The sequence below is a fragment of the Sander lucioperca genome, chromosome 21, assembly GCF_008315115.2.
Source record: "Sander lucioperca isolate FBNREF2018 chromosome 21, SLUC_FBN_1.2, whole genome shotgun sequence".
NCBI classification, from domain to species: Eukaryota; Metazoa; Chordata; class Actinopteri; order Perciformes; family Percidae; genus Sander; species Sander lucioperca.
The window spans coordinates 16,146,816-16,162,033 of record NC_050193.1 but is presented as its reverse complement, the minus strand read 5'-3'; the positions used below and the strand labels follow the sequence as shown (position 1 = coordinate 16,162,033).

The following is a 15,218-nucleotide window of genomic DNA, read 5'->3' as shown; positions in this document are numbered from 1 at the left end:
CCTACCTCCCGCCGTACGCCGACTTGGAGTGTCGTAAAAAAAGCTTCCCTGGTCCCATGTGATGCTACAAGCTGAAGTCGGTCGGCGCGGTTATTTGGGAAGCTAGTGTGCGTTGGTGAAGGTGCAGGGCAGACTTTTTTTTGTGTTTTAGCGGACACCACTTCGTCTTTACAAACATGGAGGGAGCCGACGAGTTCATGAAGTACCGTTCCCCGCTGGTGTCGAGGTATGCCAGCAAGGAGATGGCGTACAACTTCAGTGACAGGAAGAAATTTACAACCTGGAGAAAGCTGTGGATTTACCTGGCTAAGGCTGAGAAGGTTTGACATATTGTAGCTGTACTACAGCAACCCTGTTCTTGCTAGTGTTGTGTTTATGTGCACACATTTTCATGCTTTATAAGTCTTACTATCTTTTTCGACCTTCACAGAGCCCTTATCAAGTTCCCTGCTCTAAATATAGTTTTAAGGAGAACCCCCTTCAGAGCTTATGGTTGTCAGGTCCTGAGCTAAGCAGAGTTATGACTACTCCTTGTACCATACAATAAGCAGGAAAAAACACATTATGAAGTATTAATCATAACAATTAACAGTTTTAGGCGAGGTGGGACTTGCATTCCTAAAAATATGGAATCATAATTCAAGTCTTTTTCAATTTTAACAGCTTTAATTTACACAAAAATCACGTGAAGCCTAAATGAAAATATTGCTTAACTTAAGTTAGCTTATAAATAAAATGTACTTCTCCTTTTTTTATCAACCCATTTTAACTTTAGAAAATGAAATTTAGCAATTACAATATGAATATCCGTTATATACAGCGTATTTACAGCTGCAAACTCATATATATTTGTATTTTAGGATTCCGAATACTACTTGTTTTCATGGACTGCTCATAAAAAATGGAGGCTGGTAAAAGTACAAAGGTTATATTGTCCTGCGTTTAGATGTGCGTTACTTTGCCTGTCAGCAGTGGTGGAATGTAACTAAGTACATTTACTCAAGTACTATACTTAAGTACAAATGTCAGGTACTTGTACTTTACTTGAGTCTTTTCTTTTCATGCCACTTTCTACTTCTACTCCACTTCATCTCAGAGAGAAATGTTGTACTTTTTACTCCACTACATTCATCTGACAGCTTTAGTTACTTTACACATTAAGATTTTTGCACACAAAACACATGTTGTTTATAAAATACGATGTTTTATTAATAATTAAACTACCCAACAACATATAGGCCTACAAGTCCAGCTGAAATGATGATTAAAAAGTTAGTTAGTTGATTGACAGAACTGTTTCCAGTTTCTACATGCCAGGATTTTTCTGCATTGAGTACTTTTACTTTTAATACTTTAAGAACATTTTCCCGATAATACTCACATACTTTTACTTAAAGGTCCAATGTGTAGTGAATTTCTCCCATCTAGCGTTGAGATCATATATCGCAATCAACTCTCTCGCGCCACACAGTTCAAAGTACGTATCACAGCTACGGTAGCCTTCACGCTTCAAAAAGCCGGTCTCTTGCTCTTTTCAATATCCTTTTTCTTTTTCTGGGCGAAGAAGAAGACTCCTGTTCCTGAAATTTGGGTTTTGAAGCACCTCTGAGTTTATCACGTGACAGCGAAAACGTGAAAGACGGAGAAGTATATCCTGTATGTCTCTTACCGGCTAACATATTTCAAGATGGCGCATGAATATGGAGCGTCTACCCCAGTTCATGCTAATGCAAATGTAAAATTTCAAGCCAAAAGGAATACTTGGAATTGATGGTGATGGTAAATATTCATGAAAAAGGACACGTTTGTGAACGGGCAACACAGATTTTGATAGTGAACCACTAAACACGTTACTCACTGGACCTTTAAGTAACATTTTCAATTTTCGAGGACTTTTACATGTGACAGAGTATTTTTACAGTGTGATATTAGTACGTTTACTAGCTAATACTTCCTCCACCGCTGCCTGGCAGTGCCATATCCCACACCAAATGCCTTGTCTGCGTTCTTTGATAACCAGAGACAGAAAACGGTCAAAATCCAACTCTCAGTGGAACAAACCTCGACCTTTTTCTGGTTGAGATTCATTGCACTGATGCAACACACAGTTGTCTCCATTTCTTCCCCATGGTTGTTAAAATCATCTTAACCCTCACTGTCTGACAGTATCACACATATAGTCTGTATCAGTTTCTAATAATGTATATAAGCTCTATAATGTTTACGCTGATTGAAATAGTCAAACCCAGGACTCCATGTTTGAATCGCTGCACCGCTAAAAATGGAAATATTCTACATGTGTTGTAGGGCTGTGCAATTAATCGAAATGTAATCGTGATTATGATTTCGGCTCCCAATGATCACAAAAACAGAATAATCGAGAAAAACAATTATTTAGCTTGTTACGTTTTGCAGGTAAACTCTTATTTTCTCTTGTGTTCTGAATGAAAAAATAAAGTTTCAATAGGAAAAATATTAAGGCAAAGTTCGCAGTTGTATGTGTTTTTTTTACTGTTGATTTATTTAACTTTTCCCACTGTTTTTTAAGTTCAATAATTGCAACATCTTTCCAGAAGTCAACGAGTAATCGTGTTAAATTATCGTGATTTCAGTTCAGATTTTTATTGACCGAAATAATCGTGATTGTATTTTTTTTCCCATAATCGAGCAGCCCTAATGTGTTGTACATCATTTTATAAACATTCCCCCAAATGTTTGTCGTATTTGGTTTCCTTGGAAACTTGAGGCCTAAACTAGAATTAAGAATAAACAAATGTGGGTTTGAACAATGTTTTGTTGCACAGACGGAGTCTGTAATGATGGCTTCAGGGCTTAATAGAAAATACCCTCTAAAACCGTCTTGACATTTAGCTCCCTAACCAAACAGCCATGTGATCCCCTAAGGTCTCCCAGCTCATGTTTAGCACATTGGCGTCGTTGAAAAATGAAGGTGACCGAGCCTTTTCAGTGGCTGCTCCAAGCCTCTGGAATAGTTTACCTTTTCATATAAGAACATCTCGGACCGTTGAAACATTCAAGTCCTTGCTTAAGACCCACTACTATTCGTTGGCTTTCAATTCAAGTTGAGCTTTGACACCTTGTCCTTTTATTTTTCTTTTTTCTTTTTCCTCTCTACTGTTGGTTATTTTGTATTGTGTATTGTTTGTGTATATTATCATTTTGGTTTTTTTTGAGCTTGTTAAGCACTTTGGTCAACTATTGTTGTTTTTAAACGTGAACTGAACTGAACATCAAGGTTTATCAAAAAGACACATGATATGTTTAACCGAGCAGAATGTTGCAGTTGCTGATGATTTCTAAAGATCTATTCGGCTAACATTACTCTGTAGGCATCACACATGCTGAAACAGTAATTCGGGCAAATCTTATAATTGCTCAGAGTGAATTATGCATTTGTCATATTAAAGAGGGCGGGGGGGGGGGGGTTATCTGGCGACAGACCCTCTCTCACATGCATCATCTCACATGACCACACACTAATCAGAACTGATCAGAGTCCGTCTTTTCTACTATTCCTGTACTCCGAGATGTTCTTCAGGGAGTTAGCTTTGCTACAGTCAGCCTGTGCAGAGTTTAGTGAGGCCTGTGGCTGCCACTGTGTGGCTTGTGTGTGAAAATAGCATGCAGGGAATGTCCCAGTAACAGGAGACCATCCCCTGAGAGGCTGCATGTTAGTAGCCTCAGCCTAGCCCAGTCCAACTTCTGTAGCCTTGGTAGTGGTTTTGGCATTTCATGGTTCAACGATAAGGTTTTTTTTCTTTTTTTTTCTTTTTTTTTTTTTTACTTGTCCGGTCAGGCAAGTGAAAAAAAATTCTACTTGCCCAAAGTCAGTTTTTACTGTCCCCTATACAAATATATAGTTTTTTTTTTTTTGGGGAAAAAAAAAGTTGAAAAAAACCCATCAAAACTGTAAAGCCAAAGCGTCAAAGAACGCTGGAAAAAACACAGAAAAAACTGTAAAATGGCGATTTAAAAAAAAAAAAAAAAAAAAAAAAAAAGAGGGATACACCGAGTCCAGATTTTGGGGGTTCGGACGAATACCGAATCCACTGGTTAAGATTCTGTCGAATCCGAAACCGAATACCGAATCCTACTCCCATCCTCAGTCCATTAACACAGTAACCACGTTAATGAAGTAAACAAGGTCCACAGCCTCTAAAATAGTTAAATGTAACAACTTAATGTTGAAGTCACACGTTCTTTTCACATCGCCAGATGAGTGACAATTTTGTTTGGCAAATTTCCACTAACCAGTGTATGACGAAGACATGGGTTGGGTGGGTTAAATTAGAAGCTAACGTTAGCTAACAAGAAGCAGCCGGCCGTTCGGTCGCTCCCACTGTAGGGAGACTCATTTGCCGAGAGAACAACTGACAGCCCGGGACAGGCACTGTCTGGTTAACACAGGTTTTTAGCTGTGACTGTCCTCCCTTTGCCGTACCTGGGGTTGCTGTGTTTTGGCTGCTGTCTGTGGATTCCTTCATGCACAACTCGTATTCTTTCGGATGTTTCATGCGCAGGTGTTTTGGCAGCGGCGATGTTGTGTGTTGTTTGGGGTCCTTGCCGTCGCGGGACAGGTCGGCATTGCGGGTCGGGCGTGTGGCTCGGCTTGGGTCGCCTTCTTTTCCCTGGGGGTGCTGTCGGGCGGCGTTTTTTCTGCTCGCGAGTTACATTTTCACTTTCTCACTGCCTACTGCACTGAACGGTCCACCTACGTGAACACCTTCCTGTAATCAACAGCGGCATCATTACGTCGACCAGCGTAGCGCGAGCGTAGGGTTCGGTTCGGTGGAAAAAAATTCTAAGGTTCGGCAGAAACCAAACCCCGTCAAAAAGCCCAATATTTGGCCGAATCCGAACCCGAATCCTGGATTCAGTGCATCCCTAAAAAAAGTCAAATCATTGAAAGCATCAAAAGCTTAAACAAATGTCAAACAAAAAAACTTTCACAAAGTCCCAAACACCAACTAAATTCTCTGTTGGCCAACGGCACATTCAAATCAAATCATTCAATGAGCTTTTTCCGACAAGGGTAAGAGACCGATAACGTCATTTATGATACCATGGGGGTGGGTTGTTACATTTACTTGCCAGACGTGGCGTTTTACCTGCCGTTGGCCAGGCCATTGGGCAACCCTTATTGTTGAACCCTGTGTGTGTAATGTTGGGTCACTGATTGCTTGGAATTGGCCTGGCCACATGTCTGACCTTTGACCTGTCACTGTCCTGTGTTCATCCATCACAGGACTGCTCTATCCAAAAAAAACTCCAATCTAATCAGGATCTCACGAGGAGAGCACATGCCTGTAGAAAAAGACAGGAGGATAACTAATGTCATCATCCGGCTGTCTGTCTCCTGTTCAAACATCTTAAGCATGATGTCATAATATTGTATTTTAAAAGAAAAGAAAAGGTCTTCCTTTTCTTTTTCTCACCGTGTCTCTCTTTCCCTCCTCTCCCTGTCTTCATCCATGTCCTCCTCAGGCTTTGGGTCTGCCCATCACGGACGCCCAGATTCTAGAGATGGAGAGCCATGAGCTGGACATTGACTTCGCCATGGCGGCCGAGGAGGAGCGGAAGCTCAGGCACGACGTCATGGCCCACGTCCACACCTTCGCACACTGCTGCCCCACTGCTGCTCCCATCATCCACCTCGGTGCCACCTCCTGCTACGTGGGAGACAATACTGTAATTATGATGGCCATCTTGATGATGATAATAATAATAATAATAATAATAATAATAATCTTTTGATAACATGCTCAGAATTCTCATATTTTCTCTCCAACCGTCATGTAATGATATAAAAAAGCATCCACAAGGATCAGTAGCTTTGGCCCTTGAAAAAAGAATTCCCATCTAGAAATTATAGTTATAATTTTTTTTTTTTTTAAGTTCTCTTGTTCTTTAAGTGGTTTTGTTTTTCTTCTTAGGATCTGATTATGTTGCGTGACGGATTCGACCTTCTCTTGCCTAAGGTGAGGCTCAGCTGTTTGCCAGAAAACACGCACACCCATCCAGTTGTGCATCTATGAAATTGGCATACGATTTATTTTTTTCTTTGCAAGCCTCAGCTGTTCAGTAACAAGTCAACAATGTAGAAATAATCATCGCAATAATTTCTTTGCAGTGTTTTGTCACACCACACTCAAAATACATAAGTGAGCTTAACATGCGTAACAATTATACGTATTATAAAAAAAACCCCTTTGTTCTCTTGTTCCACAGCTGGCCAGAGTCATTGACAGGCTGGCAAACTTTGCAGAGAAATACGCTGACCTTCCCACGCTCGGCTTCACACACTACCAGTGAGTCTGAATACAGCTGCCCCTCTCTGAGGGTCGCCTCATCATGTTTTCAAGCACTGTTTGTCTTCATCAGTTGGCCTGGGCCTGTTTCTTTACCTGATTTTTCTGATGAAGAACATTAGGGTCCCTATTTTAACGATCTAAGCGCACGGCGTGAAGCACCTGGCACAGGTGCGTTTAGGGCGTGTCCAAATCCACTTCTGCTAGTTTGACGTAAAAAAAAAAAGGGTCCGTGAGCCAGGCGCATGGTTCAAAAGGGATGTACTTAGTGTCTTCATTGATCATAGGTGTGTTTTGGGCGTCCCATGCAATAAACCAATCAGAGATCATCTCCCATTCTCTTTAAAAGCCAGGCGCGTTTGGACCTTGGCGCATTGCTATTATGATGGAGGATTTGCACCGTAATATTTTTATTTGTAATCTTTTGCATGTTTGTGTGCTGCTGCGCTTCCCTGTGTGTGTGTGTAACAAGCATAGTGTGTGCGCTGTGCACGAGCCTACGCACATTTTACTAATTTGCTGTTAAAATAACAATGAAATGCTGTGCTATTGACTTTAGACCAGGTTTTTGTTGGTCAATGGCGCGATCACTTCCCGCTGCCTCAAGATAGCAATACGCCCAGAACGCACCTCCCTGTAAGACCAGCACGCCCATGGGCGCAAAGATGGGCGCAAAGATGGGCGCAGGTGCATTTGCTATTTAAACTAGACTTAAATTAGACGCGGGCGCTGGACGGGAAATTGACAACTGCGTCGGCCTTAAACTAGCAAAGACACTTGCGTCAGGCTTTGCGCTGCGCTGGGTACAAGATAGGGCCCTAGGGGTGTAACAATACATCGATCTGGATCGATATATCGATTCAATGGACCACTATTCAATAGGGGTGGGAATCACCAGAGGCCTCATGATACGAAATCATCACGATACTTACAGGATGTTACGATACGATGCTATTGCGATTTTAAACATATTGCAATATTCTGCGATATATTGCAATTTATTACCTTTTTTTCCCCCCCAACTTTTTTCCCAATTTCAAATTATGTCTATGTTCATCTCACTTGAATTTTATTGCTGCAAAATGGGATTGTCAAGCAGACAAACTGACCAACACATATATACATACCTGCAAACTAGTCGCTTTTTGGCGAAAATGGCCGTTTTGAATGGGAAAATGTCATCCACGTGAATCGTGTAGATCCGAAGAGTTTTTATTTGGGGCGGTCCGAGACCCGGTGCTAATAGGGCACCGGTGCCTTAACGGCCGTTATCTACCAGACCGAATAGCAACGCAGATTTTGGTGCCTTATTTAGGTGCCACTTAAATGCCTGCGCTTCTCTGTGATGCTCCGAAAACGGACGTTAGAGGGAACTGAAACATCGTCGCACGGGACGCTAGTCAACACTACACTCGACAGCAGCTAACGTTAGCCTGCCTAAAATGCTGACAGCTAAACGGTGTAAAAGTGTCTGTATTTCACTGTAGAGGGTGTCACCTTTTTCAGCCCTTCTGAGTTTGCAGGTATGTATATAGTAATAGATAGATACTTGGCGTCTGTGTATCGATACAGTATTGCTACAGAAAATATTGCGATACTATTCTGTATCGATTCCCGCCCACCCCTACGATCCAATATCATCGATGCAAAGTGAAAATATCGATACATATCGTCTGTGAGAAGCCCTTTTTTATTTTAGATTCCCACTTTATATTTATTCTTTTTATTAAAAATATTTTTTTAATTAAAATGTCCTCCTTAATGAAATTGTCAAATCATATTTAAGTTGCTTTTTTTGAGTTGCTATAAATGTAACCATGTAAATGGGCACATGGTATCGTCTTGATTGTAGGCCCCAGAATTGAATCGAATCGAAATGGCATCGTGACAGACTTTAAGATATCAGCATGTATCGTATCGCTGTCCAAAGAATCGATATATAATATCATGTCGTGATAACACCTGTGATTTACACTCCTAAAAGAACATTGCAGTGTTTACATATTTCCCCTCTCCTCCTGCTCGGCCTACAGGCCTGCCCAGTTGACCACGGTAGGAAAGCGAGCGTGTCTGTGGCTGCAGGACTTGGCCATGGACATGCGGAACCTGCAGCGAGCCCGCGATGATCTGCGTTTCCGGGGGGTTAAGGGCACCACAGGCACCCAGGCCAGCTTCCTGCAGCTCTTTCAGGGGGACCATGATAAGGTATACATCATCAATAAATTGGCATGTAGGCAATGATGAAGATTTAGAATTCAGAAGCATTTTATTATGGTGGATTATACTGTAAATGTAGCAATGCTCACGTTTAAACTCGTTTTTCTTTCGTCAGGTGGAAGAGCTTGACAGAATGGTGACAGAGATGGCTGGCTTCAAAAAGTAAGTTCTGTAGTAAAGTAAAAGAAGTACATTCCCCTCCTCTAAAACTGAGTAGAATCCTATCTGTTCCCTCAGTATCATGGAAGAAATGTGATTATTAATAACACAAGACTAGCAGACATGGAGATGATATGCAGTTATTGTGTAAACTGTTAAATGCCATGGCCACAAAAAGGGTGATGTTATTTAAACTGGTTGTGGAGACTTTTCTTTGTTATTAGCCCTGATGATGATGTTCCCACGCTCCACAGAGCCTACCTGGTAACTGGACAGACATACAGCCGTAAGGTGGACGTAGACTGTGTGGCCAGCCTGGCCAGTTTGGGAGCCACTGTTCACAAGGTAAGCTGCCGGAGCTGGAGACACGTAGAGGAACGTTGCCATCTAGTGGTGTTAGATGGAACTCTGCAAGTAGAATATGCAACCTTTCGACTTGTTTCTCTTCGTTGTTCTGTCTGTCTGCTGCAGCTCTGTACAGACATCCGCCTGCTCGCCAACCTGAAGGAGATTGAGGAGCCTTTTGAGAAAGAGCAGATTGGTACATTCACTCATTACTTGCCATATAATCCTGTATTGCAGGTAGGGCTGGGTATCATTAAAAAAATTCCGATACCAATATCGTGACTTCGATACCACTTCCTAAAAGATAATTTTTTCAATACCAATTTTATAAAACAAAAATAAATTACAACATTACACATTACAGCACACATCTTCGTGTTTAATTTTCAGCTCCTACTACGTGAGCCCTGTCTGTGTGTAACGTAGAGTTTTTCCAGCGTGCCTCTACGAGGTGTAACGTTAGACAGCCAATCACAGACGTTGTTAGATCTTGGTAGAAGCTTGCTGCATGCTTATTGGGTCACTGACTCTGATGAGATTTACTCCTTAGATATTGAAATTGGGTATTGAATGACGAGGCATTTTTCGATACTCAATTCAGTCGGTAAAAATGATTGAATTCAGTACCCAGTCCTAATTGCAGGTATCAGTGCAAAGCCGTATGTCAGCATGAAGTTGTCTTCCCCCTCCAGGTTCCAGTGCCATGCCCTACAAGAGGAACCCGATGCGCGCAGAGCGTTGCTGCAGCTTGGCCCGACATCTGGTGGCGCTGATGGCCGACCCGCTGCAGACGGCGTCCGTCCAGTGGCTGGAGAGGACGCTGGACGACAGCGCCAACAGGTCGGCCCCACCACACACACAAATGCACTGCATGTGTGAGATACTGTGATGTGCCGGTGTTGGCAACCCACAGTGTTACTCAGTTATTCCGTGAGAATTTTTTTTTTGAATCAGCTAAAGATATCCGGGTTCTGATTTGGTACTGGATCCTGCAGAGGCTATTCTTTCTCTAAAGGCTGCAACTAACGATTATTTTCATTGTCGATTAATCTGTCAATTATTTTCTCGATTCATTGTTTGGTCTATAAAATGTCAGAAAATGGTGAAAAATGCAGATCAGTGTTTCCCAAGCCCAAGATGACGCCTCAAATGTCTTGTTTTGTCCACAACTCAAAGATATTCAGTTTACTGTCACAGAGGAGAGAAGAAACTAGAATATATTAACATTAAAATAGCTAGAATCAAAGCATTTAAAAAAAAAAAAAGACTAATCGATTACTAAAATAGTTGCCGGTTAATGTAATAGTTGACTAACTAATCGATTAAAGTGCTCATATTATGCTTTTTGGCTTTTTCCATTTCCTTTATTGTATTATATATCTTTTTTTGTGCATGTTATAGGTTTACAAAGTGAAAAACCCCAAAGTCCACCCCAAAGGGACTTACCATCTCCAACAGAAAACACTGTTCACAAACTGCTCCAAACAGCTCTATTGTAGTCCAGCCTTTACTTCAGAGACAAACGTGGTCACTTTGGAACACACATTATAATGCTCGCCTAGCTGCTAGCATGGCACGCCCTCATACTCTGCTACTGACTGGCTAGTAGTCCTTACCTAGCTACTGTGCATGTGCGACTCCCAACAAAGATGGAACAGAAGTGCGATGTCTCACTCTGTAGCTAAAACAGAGAGCTCAACACACAGGGTGAAAAGAGGAGCTGCAGCAATGTGCAGTACAACAAAAATATGATGTTTTTTGAAAATATAAACCTATTCTGGTACAACCTCTAAATACAATGATGAACCTGAAAATGAGCATAATATGAGCTCTACTCTGTCTTACCCCCTGTACACATTTACTCATTCTTCCTCTCTCCCTCTCCCGTGTGCAGGAGGATCTCCCTGCCTGAGTCCTTCCTGACAGCTGACATCATCCTCAGCACTCTGCAGAACATCACAGAGGGTCTGGTGGTCTACCCTAAAGTCATCGAGAGACACATCCGCCATGAGCTGCCCTTCATGGCCACAGAGAACATCATTATGGCCATGGTGAAGGCCGGAGGAAACAGACAGGTACTAGTGAGGATTTTTGGTTTAAATAATTTAATAAATTGTGATTGTATTAGGGCTGCACAATTTACTGTTTTTTTATTTTTTATTTATTTTAATTTTTTTATCGCCATTGCGATATCAACTGGCGCAATAAACACATTGCGAAAGGCTGCGACATATCACGAAACACATACATAACACTTAGGCCTGTCACGATAACAAATTTTGCTTGACGATAAATTGTCCCACAAATTATTGCGATAAACGATAATATTGTCGTTCTGAGATCATTTTCATCTAATATAATGATAATGGCATAATAATGCAGGGACACCTTTTCATAGATCAATAAACTTTTATTTCTAAAGAATATTTAACACTGAACTGGAAGACATTTTAAATATCCACAATATGTCTTTGATCTCCTTTAGTATGTCGTCTTTCACGCTGTTGGACAGTTGTGGAATTGCCGTTTGTGACACGTATGTTCTCCCAGGTAATTCATACTGGCTGTCAAATGTTAGCAGCATTCCTCGAGTGTTTGTGCGATAGCCTACAGACTCTGTACTACATTTAACAATTATTTATTAAACACTAAATATAAAATTTAAATAATATATAATTAATAAATTATATCTATCTATATCTATGTGGCCACATGGCGAGTAAATGTTTGTATCAAAATAGTTCTGTTTTTCAGTCTTCATTTTGGCGAAGGTGCAGCTACTTTCTTCTGCTCCTCTGCTGTCTGCAGGTCGGAGCTTCGCGGGGGTGGGCCGACACCCACCCACCCACACCCACACACACACCCACCCACACCCACCCACACCCACCCACACACACCCACACACACCCACCCACACACACCCACACACCCACCCACACACCCACACACCCCCACACAGACACACACACACACACACACACACACACACACACACACACACACACACACACACACACACACACACACACACACACACAAACACTGGACCAGACGCCAGCCACCACATCACTTCTGTTTACTGATAGCTATTGTTTACCTCAGGCTAATTAATTAGCTAGTAAGTGGCAATTTTTGGCGGAGAGTGTGAACGGAGTCTCAGTTCACCGTCTGGGAGCCTCTGACACACTTTCCGCACTCCGTGTCCGCGGACAGCTGTAGGCTTGTACCGGTTAATGTTCTGTGCATTGTCGGACACATGCTGCCACTTTCCTGAAACCGCTTGTCCACAGCGGCGTGTATGTCCGAGCCTGTCTCCACCGCCTCCACCTGCAGGTTGTCAACTGTGTGCTTTGGAATGAAAGGGAGAAAACAGGACGCCGAGTAACACGGCGGATATCGCTCATATACTTTTATTTTAATTTTTTTGACGGTGCCTTAACTGCAAAGTGCTGTGGGAAACCCTGCTCCAACAACTAGCGTTTTCTCTGTCTCTCTCTCTCCGCCAGGAGTCCCGCCTCCACACACAAAGACCATGCGACTGACGAGGGTTCACGAAAAATTATCGAGCTTGTGCGATTAACTGATTTATTGACTATCGCGACAGGCCTAATAACACTCAGAGATTTTAAAAAAACTGCACTTTAAAATTTAACTGTCATTCTTTTTTAAGTGGTGCCTTTTCAATTTAATGTTCAATTTGTTAATGTTGGAAATGTCCTTTTCATTTTGTTTTTAACTAAACAAGCAATTTTTTGTATTTAAGCAGAATACTGATAGCAGCAGAACTGCAAAACAGAGTACACTTCAATATCTGTTTATTTATCGCAAGTAATGTCGTCGCAATATTCAACACCGTTATCGCATATTTCCCTCATCGTGCAGTTCTAGATTGTATACATGTGTAGCGTGTCCTGACCTTGTATTATCAGCCTTTGTGCTTAAAACAACATCTTTCTATTCCCTCAGGACTGCCACGAGAAGATTCGTGTTCTGTCCCAGGAGGCAGCCGCTGTGGTCAAACAGGAGGGTGGGGATAACGACCTGCTGGCCAGAGTCCAGCGAGACCCCTACTTCGCCCCCATTCTGGGGCAGCTGGACGCCGTACTGGACCCTAAGACCTTTATCGGCCGTGCTCCCCAGCAGGTACAAATGTGACCCGCCCCTGGTCTTTATTCTAGCTGCCTTCCTGACAATTACAAGAGCTCTCAGTAGGGCTGGGTACCCAATTCGATACTTTTTAGGCACCAACCATATTGCCTCTAAAGTATCGAGTATCAATAAATCATACCTGCAAACTAGTCGCTTTTTGGCGAAAATCGCCGTTTTGAATGGGAAAATGTCCACGTGAATCGTGTAGATCCAAAGAGTTTTTATTTGGGGGGGTGGGGTCCGAGACCTGGTGCTAATACGGCACTGGTGCCTTAACGGCCGTTATCTACCAGACCAAATAGCAACGCGGATTTCGGTGCATTATTTAGGTGCTACTTAAATGCCTGCGCTTCTCTCTGATTCTTCCGAAAACGGACGTTAGAGGGAACTGAAACATCAGCGCACGGGACGCTAGTTAACACTACACTTAGCAGCAGGTAACGTTAGCCTACCGTTAGCTAGCAGCTGGAGCAAACACGGTTAACATGCTGACAGCTAAACGGTGTAAAAGTGTCTGTATTTCACTGGAGAGGATTCTAACACCAGACTGTAGCTGCCGCTGTCTGAAAAACACAGACTCAGCCTCGCCAGCCTTGTGGTGCATTCAAAGTTATTGTAAAATACCTTTTTCCCATCCAGTGGTTGTTTTGTAGTTAGGAATTTACTGGTGAAATAAGTTATTGTTATTCCATTTTTAATATATATATATATATATATATATATATATATATATATATATATATATATATATATATATATATATATATATATATATATATATATATATATATATATATATATAAAAAAAAATAAATCTTTTGGTTCAGGCACCGTTTCAAAAGTATTTTCAATACCTAAGAAGTAAATCTCTTCAGGGTCAGCGAGCCAATAAGCATGCAGCATGCTTCTACCAAGACCTAATGTTGCTGGTGATTGGCTGTCTAACGTTACACGTCGTAGAGGCACGCAGGAAAAACTCAACAAAAAGATTTTTGCTGTTATGTTGTGATTTCTTTTTCTTTAAATGGATTTCATAAAATTGGTATCGAAAAAAGTATCGCTAAGGAACCGGTATCAGAGTCACTGTCTCGGTATCGAAAATCTTTGACTTATACCCAGTATGTATACTAATGGGGAGTAATGTATCCTCTGGTCCAGGTGGCCAGGTTCCTGTCTGAGGAGGTCCGCCCCCTACTGGAGCCTTACAAGGCTAAGATGGATGTCAAGATCGAGCTTGAGCTCTGACGCGCGCACACGGAGACGATGACTTGCACACAAATCAAAAGGAGACTTCATCGTGGTGCATGGCCACGCTGAACGCTGCACCTCAATAAAGAACAATTGTTGAATGAATTCTTCTCTATCATAGTGTTTTCATTTCTGTCTGCTGCATTTTAAAAAGTAATAAAATAGAATGTGATAAACTCAAAATTAGAGATGCACCGATTACAACTTTCTAGGCCGATTCCGATTTTCATTGAGTTAGGCCAGCCGATACCGATTTCATTTTTTCTAACCACTTTACAGCACACACATATTTATTTTCTATCTTTTCTTTAATAGAACATTTTGCATAGAACATTTTTTGAACAGATAATGGATCACTATAAAATACAACTATATAAATTACTCCTGGTGTGGGAAATTCACACACATCTAAAAACCATTTCCTTCTTTTCACGTCCAAAAAAATGTGATTTTTGGTGTTGTCCCGCCCTACTTTTTCCTTGCAGGTGTTGCATATTGCAAACTTGTTATCTTCTGCACACACGGCGAAGAATTTCCAAACAGCTGACATGTTGCAGGTTAATTCACGAGGTTCCTACATGTGCAAGAATAGCGCCGACACACGCTTCACACCGCGAGCGGGTACGCGCAACACACGGCGGAAAAGTTGAGAGAAAGGAAAAAGAGACTGTGCTGTCACGTCCGTGTGTGCATGTAACTCGTATAACTTATGTTGTCAGTGAATTGTAGCATTGACCGGCATGAAATCGGCATATGTCAGACTGACCTGCC

General features: G+C 41.8%; 1 protein-coding gene across 1 annotated transcript; it reads left to right on the top strand.

Moving 5' to 3' along the window:
* The first annotated feature begins 26 nt into the window (after window positions 1-26).
* adsl (adenylosuccinate lyase) lies at window positions 27-14,552 on the top strand. The gene is made up of 12 exons (XM_031320693.2): window positions 27-320; window positions 5,506-5,709; window positions 5,955-5,999; window positions 6,250-6,329; window positions 8,363-8,534; window positions 8,662-8,708; window positions 8,960-9,050; window positions 9,177-9,246; window positions 9,743-9,890; window positions 10,945-11,125; window positions 13,017-13,193; window positions 14,358-14,552. The coding sequence occupies exons 1-12, from the start codon at window positions 177-179 to the stop codon at window positions 14,442-14,444; spliced, it is 1,446 nt and encodes a 481-aa protein (XP_031176553.1). The 5' UTR covers window positions 27-176; the 3' UTR covers window positions 14,445-14,552.
* The last annotated feature ends 666 nt before the right edge of the window (window positions 14,553-15,218 follow it).